This window comes from Macrotis lagotis, chromosome 1 (genome assembly GCF_037893015.1).
Source record: "Macrotis lagotis isolate mMagLag1 chromosome 1, bilby.v1.9.chrom.fasta, whole genome shotgun sequence".
Classification (NCBI taxonomy): domain Eukaryota; kingdom Metazoa; phylum Chordata; class Mammalia; order Peramelemorphia; family Peramelidae; genus Macrotis; species Macrotis lagotis.
In genome coordinates, this window is record NC_133658.1 from 300442340 (window position 1) to 300468173 (window position 25834).

Genomic DNA, 25834 nt, shown 5'->3' on the forward strand with positions numbered 1-25834 from the left:
TTTAATCTAAGTTTCTTCCATACTAAATTCCAATTATCCCAGCAGTTTTTATCAAAGAGAGAGTTTTTATCCCAATAGTTGGATTCCTTGGGTTTATCAAACAGCAGATTACTATAATCATTTCCTGCTAATGTACCTAGTCTATTCCACTGGTCCACCACTCTATTTCTTAGCCAATACTAAATAATTTTGATAACTGATGCTTTAATAATATAATTTTAGATCAGGTAGGGCAAATCCACCTTCTTTTGCACTTTTTTTCATTAAGCTCCTGGCAATTATTGACTTTTTATTTCTCCATATGAATTTACTTACAATTTTTTCTAACTCCTTAAAGTAATTTTTTTGGAATTTTGATTGGCAGGGCACTAAACAGATAGTTATTTTTGATAGAATTGTCATTTTTATTATATTAACTCTACCTATCCATGAGCAGTTGATATTTACCCAGTTATTTAAATCTGATTTAATTTGTGTGAGAAGTGTTTTATAATTGTTTTCAAAAAGATTTTGAGTTTGTCTTGGCAAATAAACTCCCAAGTATTTTATATTGTCTGTGGTTACTTTGAATGAGATTTCTCTTTCTAGCTCTTCCTGCTGTATCTTGCTAGACGTATATAGAAAAATTGAGGATTTATGAGGTTTTATTTTATAACCTGCAACTTTTTTAAAATTGCTAATTGTTTCCAGTAGTTTTTTAGATGATTTCTTGGGATTCTCTAGGTAGACCATCATGTCATCTGCAAAGAGTGAGAGTTTTGTCTCTTCCTTCCCAGTTCTAATTCCTTCAATTTCTTTTTCTTCTCTAATTGCTGAAGCTAACATTTCTAATACAATATTGAATAGTAGTGGTGATAATGGGCACCCTTCTTTCATCCCTGATCTTACTGGGAATGCCTCTAGCCTCTCCCCATTGAATATAATGCTTGGTGATGGTTTCAGATAGATACTGCTAATTATTCTAAGGAACAGACCATTTATTCCTAAACTCTCTAGTGTTTTTAGTAGGAATGGATGCTGTATTTTGTCAAAAGCTTTTTCAGCATCTATTGATATGATCATATAATTTCTGATAGGTTTGTTGTTGATATAATTGAGCATACTAACAGTTTTCCTAATATTGAACCAACCCTGCATTCCTTGAATAAATCCTATTTGATCATAATATATTTTCCTAGTGATAACTTGTTGTAATCGTTTTGCTAAGATTTTATTTAAGATTTTTGCATCTATATTCCTCAGGGAAATAGGTCTATAATTTTCTTTCTCTGTTTTAACTCTCTCTGGTTTAGGTAACAGCACCATGTTGGTTTCATAGAAATAGTTAGGCAGAGTTCCATCTTTCCCTATTTTCCCAAAGAGTTTGTATAGAATTGGAACCAGTCATTCCTTAAATGTTTGGTAGAATTAACTTGTGAATCCATGAGGCCCTGGAGATTTTTTCTTAGGGAGTTCAATGATGGCTTGTTGAATTTCTTTTTTTCTCAGATAGGGTTGTTTAGGTATTTAATCTCTTCTTCATTTAACTTGGGCAACTTACATTTTTGTAAATATTCCTCCATTTCACTTAGATTATCAAATTTATTGGCATAGAGTTGGGCAAAATAATTTCAAATTATTACTTTAATTTCCTCCTCATTGGTGGTGAGTTCACCTTTTTTATTTATGATACTAGCAATTTGGTTTTCTTCTTTCTTTTTTTTAATCAAATTGACCAGAGGTTAAGCAATTTTATTGTTTTTTTCATAAAACCAACTTTTGGTTTTATTTTTTAATTCAATAATTTTTTTGCTTTCAATTTTATTAATTTATCCTTTAATTTTTAGAATTTCTAATTTGGTATTTAATTGGGGATTTTTGATTTGTTCTTTCTCTAATTTTTTTAGTTGCATGTTTTGTCCTCTTTCTCCAATTTATACATGTAAGCATTTAAAGCTATAATATATCCCCTGAGAGTCACTTTGAATGAGTCCAATAGGTTTTGGTATGTTGTTTCATTATTATCATTATCTAGGATAAAATGGTTAATTCTTTCTATAATTTGTTTTTTGGTCCACTAATTTTTTAAAATGAGGTTATTCAGATTCCAATTTTTTCTGGGTCTATCCTTGGCCCAGTATTGCATATGACTTTTATTGCATTGTGATCTGAGAAAGATGTATTCACTATTTCTGCCTTTCTGTAGTTGATCATTAGGTTTTTATGTCCTAGTGCATGGTTAATTTTTGTATAAGTTCCATGTACTACAGAGAAAAAGGTATATTCCTTTCTATCCCCATTCATTTTCCTCCATAAGTCTACCATATCTAATTTTTCTAACAATCTATTTACCTCCCTAATTTCTTTCTTGTTTGTTTTATGATTCGATTTATCTAGATCTGATAGCAGGAGGTTGAGGTCTCTCACTACTAGAGTTTTGCTGTCTATGTCTTCCTGTAATTCTTTCAGGTTCTCCTCTAAGAATTTGGGTACTGTCCCACTGGGTGCATATATATTCTATTTTGAAATGACTTTATTGTCTATGGTACCTTTTAGGAGGATAAAGTTTCCTTCCTTATCTCTTTTAATGCTATCTATTTTTGCTGCTGCTTTGTCTGAGATAAGGATTGTTACCCCTGCTTTTTGTACTTCAGCTGAAGCAAAATATATTTTGCTCCAGCCTTTTACCTTTACTCTATATGTATCTCTCTGCTGCAGATGAGTTTCTTGTAAGCAACATATTGTAGGATTCTGGTTTTTATTCCACTCTGCTATTTGCTTACATTTTAAGGGAGAATTCATCCCATTCACATTCAAAGTTATGATTACTAATTCTTTATTGCCCTCCATGCTATCTTCCCCCTGTTTGTATTTCCCCCCCTTTCCCCCCATTTATCCATATTCCCCAGTATTTTTGCTTCTGAATACCACCCCTTTCAGGGTGTTTGCCCTCCTATATCACCCCTCCCTTTTTTTTACCCTTTCCCTTTTTCCCTTTTCCCTTTCCTTCCTTTTGTTAGTTCCCCCCTTTTCCCCCACTCCCCATTCCCTTTCTCCACTCCCTCCCCTTTTCCCCTTTTAATTCTTGAAAGATTAGATGTTTTATAAGTTAACTGAGTATGTGTAGGTTAAGTCAAGTCTGACTTGAAGAAGATTCAGGTGTTTCTCATCTGCTCCCTTCTTCCCCTCTATTACCATAGGTTTTTTTGTACCTCTTAGTGTAATGAGATTTAGCCCATTCAATCCCCTCCCTCCTCCCATCTCTTTCCTGTCCCCTTTTTTAAGGAGGTGGTGTTTTTTTTTAGATCATTCTTAGTCATAGAAAATTCTGAGTGTCTGTCACTTCTAGTTAAGTATATTCTATTAAATAGAGTCAAAATTCCTGAGAGTTATTAACCTAAATGGGGTTAAAGCCCATTACAACTCTTTAGATAGCAGTCTCATGGATAGGTCATGAATATCCATCATTTCTGGCTAGGTATATTCTCTCTGTTAGAGTTACAATTCTCCAGATTGATGAGAATCTTTTTTTCCCCAGGCTGGGATATAGCCAGTTTCAACTTACTGGATAAAAGTTTTTTTCCTTTTACCATGCCCCCCCTCCTTTTTTTAACCTTTTCATGTGTCTCTTGAACCTCCTGTTTGATGTCCAAATTTTCTATTAAGCTCAGGTCTTTTCATGAGGAATTTTTGGAATTCTTCGATTTTGTTAAATGTCCATCTTTTTCCCCTGGAAGAGAAGGCTCAGCTTTATGGGATAGTAGATTCTTGGCTGCATTCCAGGCTCCCTTGCTCTTCAAAATATCTCCTTCCAGGCCCTTGGATCCCTTAATGTTGATGCAGACAGGTCCTGCATGATCCTTACTGTGGCTCCTTGATATTTAAATTGTTTCTTTTTGGCTGCTTGCAGGATTTTCTCTTTTATCTGATAGTTCTGGAATTTGACCACAACATTCCTTGGTGTTTTCATTTTAGGATCTTTTTCTGGAGGGGATCAATGTATTCTTTCAATAACTACTTTGCCCTCCTGTTCCATGATATTAGGGCAGTTTTCCATCACTAGATCCTGTAATATTAAGTCCAGGCTTTTGTTCTCTTCAATGTTTTAAGGAAGTCCTATAATTCTCAGGTTGACCCTCCTCGACCTAATCTCGAGGTCAGTCGTTTCATTGATGACGTATTTTACATTTTCTTCTATTTTTTTCTAGTTTTTGATTTTGTTTAACTGGCTCTTGCTGTCTCATGGAGTCATTAGTTTCTGGAGACTCCATTCTTTTTTTAGGGAGGAGTTTTCTTCATTAATCTTTTGCAACTCTTTTTCCAGTTGGTCAATTCTACTTTTGAAAGAACTTTCCATTTGACCAATTCAGGTTTTGAGAGAATTATTTTCTTTTAATATTTGCCCAATTGAGGATCTCGAAGAATTATTCTCATTTTGTATTTATCCAGTTGATGATGTGAAAAGTTTATTCTCATTTTGTAATTTTCCAATTGATTGTCTGAGAGATTTATTCTCATTTTGTATTTGTCCAATTGTACTTTCTAAGGATTAGTTTTCTTGTTGCAAGGTATTAATTGTCTCTCCCAAATTTTCCAGTTGATTTTTAAGCTCTTTCCTTATTTCTTCAAGGAAGTCTTTCTGTGTTGAAGACCAGATCATATTCTCCTCAGAGGTTCTAGGTCTTTCTGAGTTAGGGTCTTTCCCTTCCAAGAATTTTTTTATGGATCCATCTTTCGGTTGACCCTTCTTCATTTTGCTAAGACCTTGAGTTGGGGAGGGGCTGGTTCACTGGGGCTTGGGATCACAAGAGGCTTTACTCACAGAATGCAATTTCTCTGGCTGGCCAGTAGGAGGTGTTGGTTGCTTTCTCTGGAGTGTCTGTGACCTTGATTGAGGCCTTCCCCCTTTGCATGAAGGGAGGAGTTGGAGCTATTGAATTCCTTTGCCTTCAATCAGTGGTGCTCTTTACCCTGGCCTGAGGTCATTCATCAGCTGGGCTGGTTCTTCTGCTCACACACCTGGGCCTGAGGGCAGAAGTAGTCTTCATTTGTTTGTTCTGAGAAGATGTCTCAGGTGTAATGGAGGCATGGACTCTGAGTTCCTCAGACCAGAGGAGCCCAGGGATGATGTCTGCAGCTTTCCTGCACTGGAAAATTCTCCCCCCAGCCCTGTAGGCAAGCTCCAGAGGGACAGCACCAACACCAGTGCCTCTGCTCCCTAGTTGACTCAAGCCCTTGCTGTCTAGCCCAACCACTAATCCAACAGGTGCGGCCCTTGGGCCCTCAGACTCCTGGCTAAAATTCAGCTGCTAATCTGGTTGATCTGGGCCTGATCCTCCCTCTGAGCCTAGACTCACCAGCCCAAATTCATCCAGTGTTGCTGAGGGAGACAAATCCTGTGGTAGATGTTCTTTCTCCTGGCTTTTCTTTCTGGGTTTTGTGGGTCAGATTTATTTTAAAAGGTTTGTTTCTTATGATAGATGGGGGAAAGATCAGGAGACATTAGAACTGTGCCTGTTTTCTCTCTGCCATCTTGGCCAGAAGTCAGATCACATTCTTTATGATAAGTCCATCATAAAAGCTATTTTCATATTTTTCTACCTTTGTCATTGCTGATCGTAACTCCCTCCATTTGTACTTCCCTACTACCATATACTATAGTTTCTCTCTCCTTTTACTCTGTCCCTCTTGTTAAATGTGCTGTAGGGTAGCTGAGTGGCACAGCAGACAGATCCCTGGCCCTGGGACCAAGAGGTCTTGTGCCCACATACCACCCCCTTGGGCCCAGCATCTACCTGGCCCTATGGTCCCAGATAGGCCATACAATCCCAGCCCTTTGCAAGAAGTAAAAGAGAAAATGTGTTATATCTGACCACTCTCCCCGCCACGGTCCATCCTCTCCTCCATCACTCAGATCTCCTCCCATTCCCCCATCCCCCTTCTCTCCTTCTTACTCTAGATATCTATATCCCATGCTGTTTTCTCTCCTAGCCACCTCTGATGAGAGCAAAGATTCCCTCTTTCCCACTTGCCTTCCCCCTTCCATATCATTGCAATAGCTCATAATAAAAAAAATCTTATTATATGAAATATCTTAGCCTATTCCACCTCTCCTTTCTTTTACTCCCATTACATTTCCCTTTTAGCCATTGACTCCATTTTACACTATATTATATCTTCAAATTCAGCTCTCTCCTGTGCTGTGCTTCATCTATAAAAGTTCCTTCTAACTGCTGTATTACATTAGAAGGTTCATATGAGTATTATCAGTATCATTTTTCTATGCCGGAATACATGTAGTTCATCATCATTAAGTCCCTCATATTTTCCCCTTCTCCTCCAATCTCTATGCTTCACCTGAGTCCTGTATTTGAAGATCAAACTTTCTGGTCAGCTCTGGACATTCCAGAAGGAACATTTGAAATTCCTCTGGTTCATAGAAAGTCATATTTTTCCCTGGAAGAGGGCATTCAGTTTTTCTGGGTAGTTGATTCTCAGTTGCATTCTGAACTCTTTTGCATTCTGGAATATTATATTCCAATACCTAAAAACCTTTAATGTAGATGCTAGTAAGTCTTGTGTGATCCTGACTGTAGCTCCATGATATTTGAATTGTGTCCTTCTGGCTGCTTGCAACATTTCCTCATTGACTTGTGAGTACTGGAACTTGGCTATAGTATTCCTGGGAATTGTTTTTTTTTTGGATCTCTTTCTGGGGGAAATTGGTGGATTCTCTCAATCTCTCGGGGCAGTTTTCCTGTGGTAATTCTTTGAAAATAATGTCAAGGCCCTTTTGCTGATCATGTCTTTCACGTATCCCAATAATTTTTAAATTATCTTTCCTGAATCTGTTTTCCATATCACTTGTTTTTTCAATGAAATGTCTCACATTTTCTTCTAATTTTTCATTATTTTGGTTTTGAAGTATTGTGTCTTGTTTTCTCATAAATTCAGCAGCTTCCCTCAGTTCCATTCTACATTTGAAGGATTTGTTTTTCTCAGAGAGCTTTCTTATCTGCTTTTCCATCTGGTCAATTCTCCTTTTTAAAGCATTCTTCTCCTCAATAACTTTTGAACTGTTTTATCCATTTGACCTATGCTGATTTTTAACATTTTTTTATTTTCTTCAGCATTTTTTTTTTGGATCTCCTTGACTAAGCTGGTGACTTCTTTTTCATGTTTTTCCTGCATCTCTCTCATTTCTTTTCCCAATTTTTCTTCCACATCCCTCACTTGATTTTCAAAGTTGTTCTTGAGCTCTGTCATAGCTTCAGCCCAATTTCTGGTTTTTTTTTTTTGGAGTCTTTAGATGCAGGAGCTTGGACTTCCTCATCTTCTGATTGAATATTTTTGATCCTTCTTGGGATCATAGACAAAGTATTTCTCAATGGTGTTCATCTTTTTTTTCTCTGCTTACTCATTTCTCCAGCATTGTCCTGGTTTGGGGTGCTTCCTGAGATTTTGAGTATTATTGGGACACCCCCCCACACACACACAAGGATCTCTGTGTGTGAGTCTATGCCTTCCCTCCTGGTCCAAGAATGACCACAAGTTCACCCCTCTGCCATGGAAACGAGGTGGTGGCCCTGCAGTTCTATGGGAGACCTACACTGTAATCAGGATCTGAATGTGGTCAGAGCCCCAGAGTACTGTTCCAGGGACAAAGGACAGCCCTTGGCAGTCTCTCTCCACACCGCTGCCTAGGCTCAGCACTCAAGCCTGGGGGCTCCAGTTTACCAGGCTCTGCATGCTTCTGGTTCCTGGATCTGGGCTGCCAAGGCCATGCAGCTTGCTGAGTGCCCGAGGGCTGGGCTTCACGTGCTTGTTCTGGCAGAGCCCCCCCCCCCCCCATCCCTCTAGTTGTATCCGATGCTCACCAGGGTGTAGGTCAGGAAACTGGAAATGTCAGACAGAGAGCACCTAAGAAAGGTTCCTCTCCTGTTGCCACCTTGGCTCCACCCCCCATTACCTGAGATTTTTTTTTTAGGAATTTGCAAGGCAAATGGGGTTAAGTGGCTTGCCCAAGGCCACACACCTAGGTAATTATCAAGTGTCTGAGACCAGATTTGAACCCAGGTACTCCTGACTCCAGGGCCAGTGCTTTATCCACTGTCCTACCTAGCTGCCCCCAACATGAGATTCTTGACTGAAAAAAAAAGTTAATATAAAAGTATGTATCAAGGTGTCATATATATATATATATATATATATATATATATATATAATATATATAATTTGAAAAATACTATTTCTGTTATAATAATATTTTTAAAAATAGTGCTTCAAAAGAACTTTCCCTATAGCGATCTCACAAGATAGGTTATACAACTATTAGTCTTACAGATGAGGAACTAGAAGTTCATTGATGGAATGTGTCCGGCCTAAGTTCATGAAGTTAGAGTATGACAGTTGGGAATCAAACTCAGGTCCTGACCTCAAATCTAGAGCATTCCTCCTAATTCCTGTTGTATACTCAATGTGGCTTAGAGCAAAATAAAATGATAAATAGCCCAATGTCTCTCCATGGTGGTCCAAATGGTTTGGAGGAAAGTAGAATGAGAATAGTTTTCATTAAGTTTTTTTGAGAGCATTAGGAGGCATAGAATAAAATATGATGGTGCTATAGTTTTTTAAGGGCTTTCCAAACAACTCATTTTCCAAGAGAAAGGAAACTATTTTAAATTCTGTCAAATGCTTCTTCCCTACTTTCCTCTGATAGAGGGATGAACTTGGAAAACTTGAGTGGAAGGCAAAGTGTGATTTTTGGCACTTAAATCCTCTAACTTACCTCTCTCCTTTCCTCCTCTCTTCATTTACTTCTTTGCTTTTCTTCATTCCTTTAACATTCTAAAGTATTTATTTGTTATAAAATATTGCATTAGTTTCTATGGAAAACACAATTTTGAGAAAGAAATATTCCCTATTCTGACATAATAGAGGTAAAAAACAGAAACAGACACTCATCATACACAATGACATGATAAAAACAATAAATACTGGTTAGGCTGTGGGGAGCAAGTGCAATCTTAAAGAGATCAAAGAAAATAGAAAGGGTCCAAGTACAGAAAGATATTTTTAGCAGCTCTTTTTTGTAGAGCTGGGAATTGGGAACTGAGAGGATAACATCATTTGGGGAATGGCTGAACAAGTTGTGGTTATTGAACATATGTGGTATATGGTATGTTAGATATGGTAATACAAGATACTGTCGTTCTATAAATGACAAAGGGTATGGTGTCAAAAGAAATAACTGGGAAGACTTATATATGAACTGATGTAAAGTGAAGTGAACAGAACCAGAAGAATACTGTGCACAGTAACAGCAATATTGTCATGATAATAAACTGTGAAAGACTTAGCTACTATGATAAATACAATGATGCCTGTCAATTTCAAAGGACTCATGATGAAAAATGCTAACCACCTCCCTAAAAGAGAACTGATGATCTCCAAGTGTAGTGTGAAACATATTATTTTTTCATTTTATTTTCTTGCTCACATTATTATCAGTTTTGTGAAATGCCTGATATGGAGACTCGTTTTTCATGACTTTACATGTATAACTGGTATTATATTGTTTGCCTTCTCAATGAATAGGAGAAGGGTTTTAAGGAACAAGAGAATTTGTAACTTAAAAATCACAAGATAAATGTTGAGAAAATAAAAAAGGAAAAGTTAAACAAATTTAGAGAAAATTAGCATAAAAGAAGTCTATGAAGCAATTAAGGCTACCACATATGAGGAACATGATGAAATCTAGAAAGACCTTAATATACTAATACAAAGTATACACACTTGAGCATATGATTATAGAGGCTGTGGATCCTATGTGGCAAATGTATACCATCTCCAGTTGGTTTGACTTTTTCACCTTAAAATTCACTCTTGGTGGAAGGTTGAGGCAGGGGGGTGTGGAATCCCAGGGAGAAGCCAAATATAACTGTCACATTGCTATAAATCGCTCTCAGAATCCCAGCAGTACCTCCATTATTGGGGACAAATATCCATTAAAATATTGATTATAACTTATGAGTGTCCCCTAGTGGATTATTCCATTTATACAAATCAGTGAAAATAACGACACTTACTATTAAATATTAAACAATTTCTAACTAAAAATCAAATGCTGTAATATTCAAACATGAGAGCTCATTCATAAATCTGAGTCATTTTCATCAATATCAACACTATTTGTAGGGAGAATGAGAATATGCTGACAGAAACCTAGTAATGTGTAAAAGGTAACCCATTCAAAATTCTGGATGGCAAGCTTGGCTGTCTGTGATTTCCTCAGGAAAAGGGTAGTATCACCCATCAACCACTCCTCTTCTATGCTTCTCTGGTCTGTTGGAGAAAGCTTTTTCTCTGTTATTCTCAGGCTTGGTATTCTGAAGCAGAATGCTTGGTAGTCTTTTTTATTTTGCAAGGCAATGGGGTTAAGTGACTTGCCCAAGGTCATCACAGCTAGGTAATTATTAAGTGTCCGAGGTCGAATTTGAACTCAGGTCCTCTTGAGTCCAGGGCTAGTGCTCTATCAACTGTACCACCTATTTGTCCTGCTAACAGTAGGACAACAGTCTTAAGTTTGAAATCTCCGAAACTGCTAATCTGATTCCTTGATCAGCAATATATCTATCTTTCATGGATGGGATTCTCTGGAAAGAGAAAAATAGTGCCATTTAATCCCGGGAACTGAAAAACTATTCAGATCTTGTTTTGGGCTTTGATGAGTTTTTCTCTTTCAAGACATAGAGAGGACAGGAAGCATCAGTGTAGGTAAGACTGAGGAATTTTCCTCTCTGAACTCTACATGTCTATAAAGAGCCATATTTTCCCCCTAAGCAGCTCTTTACCTAACATAGAATATTACTTTTTGTCACCCAGCATGCAAAATGAAAACTTTTCTCTAAGATTTTACATGAGGAAAAGTGAACATAAAGTGAATAAATGTACAAAGAATATTGTTTGGGACTTAGAAAGCCTAAGAAAAATGTTATGAACCATTAGATTTTGGAATTAATTAAAATATTATATTAGATTAAAAAGGTTTTATACAAATAAAATCAATGTAGCCAAGAACAGAAAGCAGAAAACTGGGAAAAAATTTCATAGATGGTCTCTCAACTAGAGGTTTCATTTCTCAAATTTATTAAATTTATTCATTACAAGTTATAACTGAACTGATAGTCAAAGGTTATATAAATAATTTTTGATGAAAAAATCAAAACTATGTATAGTCAAATGAAAGAATGCTCTAAATCATCATTGATTAGAGAAATGTAAATTAAATCAACTTTGAGATGACATCTTATAATCTTAGACTTATGAGACTGGGGAAATGATAGATGACCTTCAATTGAAAAATGTCTAAATAAATTGTGATACTTGATTGTATGACATATACTGTGCTATAAGAAATTATAAAGTAGTTGGTTTAAAAAACATAGAAAGACCTACATATAATAATGAAAAATGAAATAAGTAGTATCAAGAGAATGTGGTACAAAGTAACAGAAATATTTGTGCTAAAAACAAATTTGGATAGCTAATTTATCTTTAGTATCATAGATACTTAAACCAAAGGACCCATGGAGGAAGATGTTATAGATCTCTAGAGAAAGAACTGATGAATAGAAGTATCCATGATATTATTTTCATATATATGTAGATCTATATGTATATGTATATATATGTATATGATTGTGTAAATATATGCATATTCTATATAATTATATTTAATCATAGCGTCCTATGGAGAGCCATGGAGGGATGGAGGAAAAAAATAAAAACTGTTTGGCAAAGAACAAAAGAAAACTTGGTAGAAAGCACAGGATAAACAAGGTAGTTTTGAAAGCAATGTGTAATATTTATTACATCGCTTTTCAAAAAAAAAGCAAACAGTCTGAAATGGAAATTCATGGTTTTACATTGAATCCTCTACTGTGTACAGGGAAATGTTCTTTTTTTCTCTTTTATGTATTTTAGTTAATAAATAAAAATTTTAAAAAATCAATTAGCATGTTAATAATTAAGCAAGTTTAGCCTTTTGCATTTATCAACAATGTTTTGAATAACACTTTTAATATAAATAAAATGCATTAGTGGTACAGAACAGTATTTTTTGAGATCTGAAAGTGAAGGGTGTTACTTATTATGAGTAAAAAGGTAGAGTTTTGGCATTTGGAAAATTAGAAAAATTTAAAGAAGAAAATTCTTTTTCTTCTCTTTCTTTTTCTTCCTTTTAGCTCCCCATTTTTCTCTTTATTGTCTTCTCCTTTCCCTATTTTTGTATTTTTCTCTCCCTTTCTGGCTTGGATATTAGAATAGTTATAGGGAGAGGCTATTTAAACCTTTTATAGTGGGGCATGAATAAAGCAAAACTTCCTACTTCCTTCTCACCAGCAGGAGCCCCACTGAGAATTATCTGAGTAATATAGCAAAAGGGATGGCTTCTGAAGAAATGGTCTGTCTTTGTTGATCTCAACCTTTCTGATCCTCAACTGACATAGAAAATTAGTGAGATATTTCTTGACTTAATACAATTTTTAATCCCCTTTAAACCTTTTTTTTTTTGGTAACAATACTGCCAATTGGCAGCAGATGAATACAGAACCATGTTTATAGGCAAACCATAATTTCAGAGCCTACTGGAAGTTCCCTTGTGCTAAAAGGCATCCACTGGCTTCTGATACTCTAATAGAATTTCATTGTACTTAAGCTTTGTTTACACTTAAAACCTAAATCACTCTAGGAGGATCAGACTATTACATTTTAGTTATCCATACTTCTGTGGGCAGCTTTCCCTAAGAAGTGGGGTATTTTAGGGTAGGAACAGGAAAAAGAAGGGAGAGTAGTGAATGAAGATAGCAGAGGGATATTGCTGGAAGAAAATTACAACTGCTTTTTCCTAGGATAAAAAAAAAAACTTTGTCACATATGCTTGGCTCATATCACTCATACATATGCTACTTGGTTAATTTTTTCTGATGTTCTTTCTGAAAAACAAAATTCTAGGGTAAAGTCAACCTTGGTAATATCAGGTCACTAAAGAAAAAATAAATACATTTTTTAAAATCCTTTTATCATTTATTCCTGTCCCAGAAGAATGGACAGCTCATCCATTAGCATTTAAGCCCTGACCCACCCTATTTGTTGGTCTAGATGGTATGTTTAACTAGCAATTTGGGTACCTAGGGCAAGTTTTAGAAAATGTACCTAAAAGAAAAAATATGAATCATTGAATGGATTATCTTCTGAAGACTAACTGAGGTGGAGGGAAAGACTTTTGAAACAACAAACCTAGGTGGTGTTTGGAGAGACTGGAGGACTCTTTTTTGTTTGTTTTTAAATAAATATTTATAAAGTATACACTAGATAAAAGACAATATGGAAAGAGCTTAAGAATCAAAGATAAAAAGAAAAAGTTCTTGTTCTCAAGGAGCTTACATTTCTCATGAGAGCAACAACATATACATGGATGAGTTAGAAGTTTTTGCAGGTGTGATGCAGGTTGGGAAGGAATTCACCTGGGGGAGGAAGTGTAACAGTAGTTAACTTCCTATGTTAACTAATTGTTATTATAATTAAGAACTAAGCTCCATTATTTTATGCTGTGGACATAATAGCCATTGTCATATTCTCTAAATTTTTATGCATTAGGAAAAGTCAGTTGCTTCAATGCAGTTATGGCTCTGCTCTGAAATCATTTTAATTTCACTTTGTTCCTTTCAGATTTTATCTCCTTTGACCAACAGTCTCTTCCACCAGGCTATTTCCCAGAGTGGAGTTGTCCTTATGGAATCTCTATATAGTTCTAACAGCTGAGGTAGACTTCTTGCATTTTTGTTTTTCCTTCATTCTCAAAGAAGACAAGACATCAGGGAGGTGATGCTATGACAAACATGTGAATTAGATTTGAGTGAGGGGTGTGTTATGCAAAATCACCAGCCTCACTTTTTCCTCTGGAGCTATCTGGGTCCAGTGACCAGTTATGGATCAGTGTGACTAGAGATGTCCAGGATGGGGAACAGTCAGGGTTAACTGGCTTGCCCAGGGTCACACAGCTAGTAAGAGTCAGGTGCCTGAGAGCAAATTTGAACTCAGGTCCATTTAACTTCAGGGTCCATGTTGTAACCACTGCACCAACTAGCTTCCCTACACAAGATTTAGAACTAAAAGAGACATCAGTAATTTTCTAGTTCAGCTTTTTCATTTTACATAGGAGACAAATGTGTTCCAGAGACATAACTTGTCCAAAGTCAGAAGTCATAAGGAGGCACACCTAGGATTTAATCCAGGTCCTTTGACATCATATCTAGTACTGCATATGCTGTCCTGTGAGATCATACTTTAAGAATATACTGATTTCTTTTAGTAGCTCTTCTTTGGTAAAATTGATTTAATTTTTCATTATTCTTCCTATATAGATAGAAATTGTTCCTGGAATATAGAAATAAAAGAGATAGATACATAGATATCAATGGAGAAGTAGATATAATAGCTAAAGTTAGTTATACCCAGTTTTTTGTATTTTTTTCCTTTGGCAGAAAATTATAACCTTGATTGGGTGTAAAATAACTACTTCAGCCAGCATGGTTCATTGTATACAGCAGAAGACTGAGGAAGAGATCCTGAATACAACTCTTGAGATGGTAGGTGACAGAGTTCTGACCCAATAGCTCTTTAGCAAGTTTCATTGTACATTATGATGTTTGAATTCTCCAGTTCCTCCAGGCAGAATGAATGGGCTCCCATGTCTGCAAAACTCTGATATTCAGAATTGTAGGTAGTTGTACTTTTAAGAATGAATTAAACTAGCTCTTCAATTCACTTTGATTAATGTACAAATCACCCATAACATGAGAAATTATTTTCAGGCTTTCACATCCATTGTCTTTGTGTCCATTTGTCTGAGGCCAAGGAGGGTAGACTAGAAGATAATTAGAAATCCCTCATTATTTAATTATTCAAATAGTCAATTGCTTCTAGAATCTATCATCCCATGGAAAACCAAGGTAGAGGGGAGTGGAAAGACACCTAGGAGTGGTAGAAAGCCAAAATATCAGTCCCTTCCCTCACAAAGGGGTCTATGCTCAACATGGAAGAGGGTGAAGCAAATAAACATTTATATAGTGCCTGCTATGTTAAATGATTTGCAAATATTATTCCATTTGATCCTCCCATCCTCCCTAGTAAATAGATACTATGATTATAATATTATTATTTTCATTTTACAGTTGAAGAAACTGAAGTAGACAGGTTGTAGGGGCCTGAATGATCTGGATATTTTTCTTTATTAGAAAGATTTTATTTATTTTGAGTTTTACAATTTTCCTCCCATTCTTGCTTCCCTCTCCCCCACTCCCCAGAGAGGGCATTCTGTTAGTGGCTCCATTGTTTCCATGGTATACATTGATCTCAGTTGAATGTGATGAGAGAGAAATCATTAAGGAAGAAAAATAAACTATAAGATATAGCAAAATTACATAATAAGATTACATTTTTTTTTTCTAAATTGAAGGTAACAGTCTTTGATCTTTGTTCAAACACTGCAATTCTTTCTCTGGATACAGATGGTATTCTCCATTGCAGATAGCCCAGAGCAAGTTCATCATTATTGATCATCACCCCAGTGTTGCTTTAAGTGTATACAGTGTTTTTCTGGTTCTGCTCATCTCGCTCAGCATCAGTTCATGCAAAACATTTCAGGCTTCCCTGAATTCCCAACCCTCCTTGTTTCTAGTGTTCCATGACATACATATACCACAGTTTGTTAAGCCATTCTCTAATTGAAGGATATTCACTTAATTTCAAATTCTTTGCCACCACAGAGCTGCTATAAATATTTTTGTACAAGTGATATTTTTACCTTTTTTTCATAATCTCTTAAGGGTGTAGACCCAGTAGTGGTATTGCTGGATCAAAGGGTATACACATATTTGCTGCCCCTTGAATAATTTAGATAAATGCAACAATTCTCTGCTTTTTCCCTAGACTAGTTGGGAATCTGTAGAATCTAGCAATCTTGAAACATTCAAAATGTCTTAGAAAATGTCATCCCTGGATAGTTTATAAAGGAGATAGTGAGGGAACTGTTTCCATTTTAGTTCCAAGGCCACTTTCAAAGTTTCTACTAAATTCAACTTTACTTGCAGGATTATATAAATAAAAAATGCTGTATTTTTATTTCCTTTGCTTTTTTATCTGAAGTAATGAGATGAGTGAAAAAAAGAGAGGGATGTTGAAGAGTTTGCCTTATACAAACGATGGAAAAAATCCTTGTTATATACAGACCTACATTTCTCAGAACTCTTTTTTCAGAATCTTAGAATTAAGGATAAGTGGGAGGAGTGATTCAGAACTTGGAAGGATAACTACAAAGCTGAGATCCAATAGGTCTTATCATTCTTAATAGAATCCACTTCTGTGGATTGTGTTGTGAGGGGTAGGGATCAGAACCTCGTCTACTTCATCCCTGAACAGAACTTGATATTTTCAAGAAATAGCAAGACCAACTCTTTTTGAGAAGTTCTTTCACCTTTGTTGTTTTTCCCCCCACAGAAATTATTCAGTTTGGATGTTTTTGGAGAATCTACAAAGGTAAATTGTCCTGGGCTTCTTAAGTAGAAATTTTAAATCTTGGTTCATTTAAGTTCTAATTAAACAAAATAAATTAAATTATTCCTTATCAAAAAAGGAATGAACTTCGTTCTCTCACAGGGAATCATTTCAATCCTGTAGTGTTGACCTACCCAGTCCAAGATACACAGGTACATAGCTGTAGGGCCCTTTTAGAAGTTGACCTTATGTATTTCAGATAAATACCTGAGGAAGCTATTCAGCTGAGTTGCTGACTGCTTCAGTAACTTTTGTAAATAAGGTCAAGGCCTCAAAGAAACCTGGCTGACTTTTATTTTATCCTGTGAGGTTAATGTTTGGTACAAGATGGCCTACAATACGGTTTCAACTAATTATTAAATCAAAGAATGATTTGACATTTTGGAGATTCCAATTTTTAATTTAGCAATACGGAACATTCTCCTCAGCTCTTCATCTCCCATCACCATCAGTACCAAGTTAGTTGTCCCTTTTAGTTAGTTGCCTTGTATTCATAGAATACTTTAGACTCCCTTCTCTTAAGCCTTGACATTAATTTATACTTAAGAAGTCCTATTAGAATAAGTAGAAGACTAATTAACTCTACTGTCTCTAAATATGGGCCCCTCCTGAATCTCTCCAGCTCATCACTCATGACTTTTCTTCAGTCCTGACTTGTACAAAATGGAAATATTTCCTCTCTTTTTGATTTAATTGTCATAATAAACTGAAGGACTATCTGCGTATTCTAGCTTAAATAAATGACAATGTAATAATAGTAGAAAGAAATGTTGATTAAGAGCCAGGAGATCGAAGATTATTCCAAAAGTTCAGACTTTGCCATCTATCAATTAGGAGAACATGATAAACTCATATCTCCCTTCCTGAGCCTCAATTTCCTAATCTGTATAAGTAGAGAACATAGAATTCCTTTTTTACAGTTGAATATGTTTACTGAATGCAGGTATTAGTTGGTTTTAAATTTTGTATTTCCAGTGACTAGCACATAACAAATATATTTGAAGACTATAGACTTAAGAGCTGAAATGGCCTTATGTTGGAGAACACCAAGTTTCAACTACCTCCATTTTACATTAAAGGAAACTGAAGTACAGAGAGGGGAAACTTACTTGCTCAGTGTCATATAGGTAGTATTTACTGAGTTAGGGTCTGAACCCAGGTCCTCCTGATTCCAAGTCCAGGACTTTAAACACTACATGACTCTGACTCTTAATAAATGTATGTTGATTTGAAAATTTACTGAGTTAGGAAGACCTGATTCAAATCTGGATTCAGATACTTACTTTCTGGGCAATTTCTGTTTGTCTCATTTTCTTCACCTGTAAAATGGGACTAATAATAACTATCTTGAAGAATTATTGTAAAGTTCAAAAAGGTAATATAAAAAACTCTCAGTACAGTATCAATTACAAGGGAACTACTTAGTATAATAGAGTAAAATAAATGTTTTTTCCCCCTCCTTCTTCTTCCATTCATTGAATAGGGACTAAGGTCCCTTGTTGCTCTGCCCCCAAAGGACCTCGAACTCTTTTGTGATTGTTCCCTTATCTGTAAAATGGGGATAATACTGATGCCACCTAATTCATAGCATTGTGAAGAGCCAATGAGATATTGGATGTGAAAGGGCTTTGTCAACTGGAAAGAATGATTGATATACATCTATTCACACAAAGATATATTTGTTGGTGAAAAAAGAAACTGGGGGCTGCTTTAAGAAAGGCATAACTTTGCCTCAGTGAAACTTAAAAAAAACACATAGAAGAGAGCAGAAGAAAATTCAGGAGACATGGAGAAGTAGGGTATTTATTAGTATCTTTAAACTAATCTTAATATATACTTTAAAATAGCTGTATATAATAGGAATTTGTGGTTTTGTATTAAATTCTATTTCTTTACTTTTGGAATGATATAAGCATTTATTAAGTGCAGGCACTGTGCTAATCACTTTACAAATGCTATCTCATTTAAGGAAACTGAGGCAAACACATTAAGTAACAAATCCATGCTCTTACAGCTAGGAAGTACCTGTGGCTGATTTGAACCCAGGTTTTACTGACTTCCAGATCCAATGTTCTGAATCCTGTCTTATCTTTCTATATGAATTATGTTCATGTTTTTGTATGTTTAAGTTCGTAATTCTAAAAAAGCAAAGAAAAAATCAAAAGGACTATTAGCCCTGCAATAAGGAGCAGGCAGTACCTTGATGCTCCTCTTCTGCCTGGTAAGAGCAAATCTGGAATATTGTATTCATTTCTGGGGGGCCACCTTCTAGAAGATAGAGATAAGGATGGTGAGAGGCTTATTTCTGGTTTACGATGTGGGAAAAGAACCAGGGATATTTTGTTTGTAGAAGACTTGAAGGACATCATAGCAGTCTTTAAGAGCTTAAAGGTCTATTCTAAAGAGGGATTAGACACATTAGGAGCATGGAGTGCAAGTTTCAAGGAGGTTAATTTTGATTGCATGTCTTACACAGGAGCAAGTTTCCCATCAACCCTTCCCTCTCCCAACCTCTCATTTAAAATCTTCAGTAAAAGACTACAAAACACCTATTGGTGATGTTGAAGTGGGGATTTTTTTCCTTTTCTGGCATAGGTTAGATCAGATATTCCTTTAGGTGCCTTCGAACTCTGAGATTTTGTGATTTTTTTTTTCTAAACAGACAGAAAACAGAGAATTAAAACTGTATAAACTTATATAGATTTAAGCATAGAGTTATAGATTTACATAAACTTAAATACACTAACTAAATTTATATAGACATTATATTCTTAAAACAATAATAATGTTTGTCTTTCATTTTTGAAAAGTACATGACATCAAAAAGGTGATGCCATGACAATCATGTGAATTGGATTTGAGTGAGGGGGCACTGTGACAAGTCACCAGGCTCACTTTTTCCTCCAGAGTCATCCAGGTCCAGTGGCTAGATGTGAATCAGGATGACTGGAGATGGCCCTGGATGTGAGGCAATCAGGGTTAAGTGACTTGTCCAAGGTCACACAGCTAGCAAGTGTCAGAGGCTCGATTTGAACTCCCATTTTCCTGATTCCAGGACCAGTGCTCTGTCCACTGTACCATCTAGCTGTCCTTCCTATCCTTATTCTTATTACACAAAGTATAAATTAATGTCAAGGCATAAATGGCATAAAGATGTGAAAGAAAACAATGATGGAATACTACTTCACACCTTTTTTCCTACAACCTTAAGAAATAGTCAATACAAGTGTTATCGTTCCCATCTTAGAAAGCCAGAGAATAAATAAGTGACAACATAACAAGGAAGTATTGGAGTATTAGAGTCAGGACCCTAATTTTAAAATTCTAATTTCAGTACCTTTTTTATGCCCCAAGGAATAATAAATGATTTCAGATGCTGGAGAGAGCTAGAGTGATCAGGAAAGGATTTCTGGGGAGGGGGAGCTGTGGGAGGAGGGAAGTTTCAATTTGGTTTTGACCTTGAAAAAAATGAGGTGAAAATGAATAGTTGATCCAATAATTTCTTAGCATTTTTTTATGACTCACTAACTAAACCTGACCAATCTTTCTAAAGGATCAGAATTTGTATTCTGATCTTTTTCTTTATTTTTGTTAGCAGCAAATAATTGTAAGATTGGCAAAAGTAATTGATTAATAACCATTTATTAATGACTAATAATTAGAGCTAAAGACACTATCCATAGCTTGTCTTGTCATTCAGAGACACAATTCAAAGTTTCAGGTCCTCTTCTCTGTTGTGCCAATCCTTAATTACTGGGAATATGACACCCTATAAGTCATAGTCATACAAAACTATACAATTCAATTTTGGGGGCAAGGGAGGGAAAGGAGAGTGGGTGTATAATTTTTATTTTTTATAGGAAATTTCATTCATAACTGCAATCCTGGATGGAGTATTTTTCCCTAAAAACCCCAAAGAACTCCTTGCTGAAAAGCAGTACAATCACATCCCCTACATTGTAGGAATCAACAACAATGAATTCAGCTGGCTTCTTCCAACTGTAAGGGTCCTTTGGTTTCTTCTAGAATTTAATTCTTTCTTTTCTTTTACAGGGCAGTAATCCCTTACTAAATTAATTAATGACTTGATAAGATATATCTGTTCCTGCTGCTTTTCAGTGAACTCCATGCGCTTAAATCCTACCTCCACGAATAAGATTATTAACCTTGGTGAAGTCTATGGAAATTTTGTCTACGCAATGTTTCTAAATGCATCAAATTAAACACATGGGATCATAATTATAAACTATCCTGAAATAAAATTAAAAAAAAATTCATGAACTCCACTTTAATCATGAATACCTTGTGATCTCTTCTACCTCCTTCCTATTAAGTGAAAAAAAATATTTGTATGAGGCCCTAGATTGAAGTCCAAACTTCTTGTGCAATATAGAGGAAATATGGATGGCATGATAGAAAAGGTGCCATTTTGGGGATATGAGGACCTAAATGTGAACTATCTGAATTACTCGCTATCTATATGACCTTGATCAAGTCATTTCTATTGGACCTTGGTTTTCTTATCTGTAAAATGAGGTCATTCCCCTAGATGATCTAAATTCTGTGATAAATGAACTCATACTCAGTAATAAATAACTATTGTTCATGGTTTAGTATGTTACCTCTATTAGTGAGACTTGCATTCTAATAAGGGCACACAGGTGACTTAAAGGAGTGAAGCTCAGACAAATGGAAGACAAAAGACAAATGGAAGAAATGTTCTCTATTGTTATTCTTAGAAATGGAAGGAAGTAAACAAGCATTATTAAACTCTTGCTTTGTAACAGGCATCATCCTAAATACTTTCCAAATATTACCTCATTTGATTTTCACATCTTCAATCTCAGTGTTTCAGGTCCTTCACAGATGAATCCTTTCAGACAGGAAGCTGGGTACTGCATGCTGACTGACCCTTTTGAGGCTTAAGATATGCTATCTTCTGTTTCCATGATTTAAAAATTGTTTTTTATGTGACTGCTTTTTATTTTTGCTATAAGCCAAATGAATTCACTGAACTAACATCAGAGAATTTTGTTCCACAGCCAAACTGAGAGTTTTTCCTTCTTTCTTTCTCACAGGCTGCTTTAAATCCATATGTTTGTCTTTTCCTAGTGTTTTATGTGCACTTTGGTTCTTTTGTGTAGCTCATGAAGTATCCTCCAATTGAAGACCTAATGGATCAAGAGAAGGCGATGTTGCTGGTTTGGAAGTCCTATCCATTTCTAAGAGAGCTTGAATAACGACTATCAGAAATGGGAAGGAACTTAAATGATAGGTTGTTAGGGATAGCAAGGATCTTAAAGCATAGAAGGACTCAAAGAAACTTAAACATTTAAATTGACATCCTTCTTTTATAAACTGGGCAAACCAAGTCGTATACCAGAGAAATTATTTCCCTTAAGTCATGCAAATATCATGTGACTGAACCAAGTTTATGTATATTCCATGGTATCATGATTTTTCCTATTCATACAAACATTCTCAGAGGAAAGTATTTTACCTTGGTAGAAGAATTAAACTATGATCTCTCCCAAAGATACAGTAAAAGCCTGTGGGAAAATTCATGTAATGGTTTAATGCCATATTGATTAATTTGTTTGTTCTCCCTTTGAAACAGCCCCATGGCATATTGTTCATATCTCACTTAGTATACTAAACTTTTTATTATAGTTATGCTTGTTATATAATTCCACTATTAAAATGTAAGCCTTGAGGAGTAGAGCTCTTCTTATTCATTTCTGTATTTTCCAAAGAATGTGATATATGGATTCAGCACATATTAAAATGCATTAACATTGTTAAAAAGAAATTGGTTGTGACAATGTTATGTGGAGTATAAAATTAATAAACAGAAAAAATGAATAAATAATTAAACATTTTAAATTCCTTACTCAACTTGTTCATTTCAGAAAATCCCCCAAAATCTTATTCCTTTGATAAGTGAGGAGTATCTTGGAATTACAAATGATACTGTGAAAAAGAAATCTCTATTCATGGAAATGCTGGGAGACTTCTTCACTGGGATCTCAGCTGTGATGGTGGCAAGATTTCATATGGGTGAATTATGATGGAAAACAGGGAAGAAGGTAATGACAAAACCAACTTTAGCTCTCCTGTGTTTTTGCCAAAGATGCTAAGTCTTAAAGCTATTTGGGATAGGCATTACTTAAAAGTTGAGTAGACTTTTTTCCACATAAGGAAAAGAGTACTGAACTTGGATAGATGAAGATATATCTCCAAATTGTATCTGGGATTTAGGACAATAAATAATTCCCCTCATTTTTTAGTGATTTTTTTCCCTTTTAATGGCTTATTATTTCATACCCCAACTCCCTAACTAAGGGGCTACAACCAGTCCCTGCTCTGTGCTATCATCTCTAATCTCTACACTCTTACTAGGTGATCCCTTCAGCTTTCATGAATTGAATAATCATCCTATGAAGATTACTACCAAATTTCTCTTCAGTCCTGTCTCTTTCCTGAGTTTCAATCACTAATTGCCTATTAGACATTTCAAATTGTATTTACCAGAGATTTCTCAAATTACCCATGTTTAAAACATAACTTATTCTCTTCTCACTTAGCTCCACTCTTTTCCATTTCTCTTTCAAACTTCCCTATTTCTATCAAGAATCCTTTATTATATAACTTAAATTTCATCCTTCTATTTTTATTTTCCTTCACTTTTTTATAGGGAAACCAGTTAAAAAAGTTGTCACTTCTATTTCCACAACATCTTCTTTCTACTCACACAACTAATTCAGATCTTCATCACTTCTTAACTGACTGTTGTTATGATCTTCTCATTGATCTCCTACTCCAAGTCCTTCTCTCCCTTAATTTGTACTCCACAAACTTGCAAAGTAATTTTCCTTATGTATAGGTCTGACCATATTACTCACCTACTCAGTATGCTCAGGTGGTTACCTGTGCTCCCTAGGAAGAAATATAAATCCTTCTCTTTGTCACTTAAAACCTTTCAAAACCTAGCTCTAATTTACCTTTCTACCTTCATTTCGCACACACACACACACACACACACACACACACACACACACACACACACACACACACACAGACATATATATTTCCTGCAACTTTACAGTCTAGCTAAACAGTCCTTCTTGCTGTTTCTCACACCCAGAACTTCTCTTCCATCTCTTTTTCTTTGTACTAATTATAATCCTTGATGCAAAGAACACCCTTTTTTGTTTCCACCTTTTTTCCTTCAAGGCCCATCTTGAGCACCACTGTTTACACAGTTTCATAGTTTTTCCTGATCCTCCAGAGACTAGTGTCCTCCTTCCCAAAGTCTCCTCATATTTTACATATATTATGTATATAGTTATGAGTGATATATATGTGTTATTTTCCTCAATTGAATGTAACTCCTTGAATTACAATAATTTAATTATTTAATTCATTTCTTTTTATGCCTAGTGTATGGCACAGTGCTGGTCACTTATCAAGAGACATTGTTCTTCATAGAATTAGGCCAATATTCAGCTAGTTACATCATGATGACACTCAGAGCCTAGAATCTGGAATGAGCTGTTTTGTTGAAATTATCTTGATGACTAGCATTTGAGAATGCCACAAAGGAGAATCCTACATCAGATAAGGATATATTGTCCAATATAACTTCTAGGTTTTTAGCCAACTTTAACTTTCTTTGATCAGGGACCCAGAGAACATATTGCTTACTGAATTATCATTGGATAGGCATCAATATTAGATTGTCTTTATTCAGTGTGGCCCATCACCCTGTATGTCTCCATTGGCACCTTTGGGTCTACTGTGTCTCTAGGATCTAGAGTCATAGCATTATAGAATCATAAGTCAAGAGACAGAAGGGATCTCAGAAACTATTTAGCCCAACCTTTTCATTTCAGGTGAGCTAACCAATGTCCAAGAAGGTGAAGTGATTTGGTCATATAGGTAATAAATATTAGAGATGGGAGTTAATTTCACATAAGGTACCAGATCACACACTTTTCACAGATTTCCCACTATCGTCTCTGAACTTTCTTGACCCTTTTAAATATATCCAGATTAAGGGGCTTGAAATATTGAGTTTTCCATTATTTTCTTTCCTTTCAGCTTCAGGTGCACCCACTTACATGTATGAATTTTTACATCGGTCAAGCTTTTGGGGAAACATGAAACCAGAATCTGTGAAGGCATACCATAGGGATGATATTTTCCCTGTCTTGGGGGCTCCATTTTTTAAAAGGTGATGAACCTATGCTGGTTAGAAAAGCCTTATGAAAAAATTGACTACTAACAAGTAGTTTCTGTTGTCTATCTTGCTTCTTGCAATAACATTGTGAGATAAAAAGAATCAAATGAGAGCAAAAATTTGGAGATCTTTTGATAGGATTAAAAGGACTGGATAAATAGAAGAGCTACTTATTATTTAGGCTTTATTATTCACAATTTATAGGTAAGAAAACAAGGACCAGAATGAAATGATTTGACTCAAGTTAATGACAGAGAAGGGGCTAGAGCAAAGGTCTTTTATCTCTCAGTCCCAGATTAACTTGACCAGGCAATCTGTCCTTAATCTTATGTGTCAGCAATAAACAAATATCTCTTTTTGCTTAATTCGACCTTGAGGATACATTAACAGAAGGAAAGTTTTGAGAAGAGGAACAGAGGATGTTTCTGCTCTACTCTTTTTCCTCTGTTTTGGGCACCACATTTTAATAAGGACATTAATGAGCTGGAGATTATCCAGAGGAAAGTAAACAGGATGGTACAGGACTATTAGGGGCAGGTTTAACATTAGCACCCTCTTAATTCAAGATCAATTTTGAAGGCAAAATGAGACACACATATTGCCCTGAACTATTAACAAAAGGTGGTACACTTAGTCCTAATGTGGTGAGGTCACATAACAAGTATATAGTGGCATTTAGTTTCTATATATGTAACCCTTTTGCCTCAATAGACTTGGTCATGACGATTCTCAGATCTTCAGCTATCAATAGAGTCATAGGTTTGGACTCCATATTGGCAAGACTGTTTTATGTCTTAAGTGATTGAGAAGTTGCATTAAGGAAGTCATAGACCAAAAATATCTTTTTTTCTTTTCTTTTTTAGGTTTTTGCAAGGCAATGGGGTTACGTGACTTACCCAAGGTCACATAGCTAGGTAATTATTAAGTGTTTGAGGCTGGATTTGAACTCAGATACTCTGACTACAGGGCTAGTCCTCTATCCACTGTCCCATCTAGCTG

General features: G+C 35.7%; 1 protein-coding gene across 1 annotated transcript in view; it reads left to right on the forward strand.

The window, feature by feature from the left end:
• LOC141494319 (liver carboxylesterase 1-like) overlaps nt 1-25834 on the forward strand; it is a 58908-nt gene that overhangs the window by 15219 nt on the left and 17855 nt on the right. Inside the window, 8 exon segments of the mRNA XM_074195431.1 lie at nt 13711-13798; nt 14238-14254; nt 14526-14630; nt 16540-16578; nt 20457-20597; nt 21741-21820; nt 22505-22653; nt 24697-24846. Coding sequence (XP_074051532.1) covers nt 13711-13798; nt 14238-14254; nt 14526-14630; nt 16540-16578; nt 20457-20597; nt 21741-21820; nt 22505-22653; nt 24697-24846 — 769 coding nt within the window.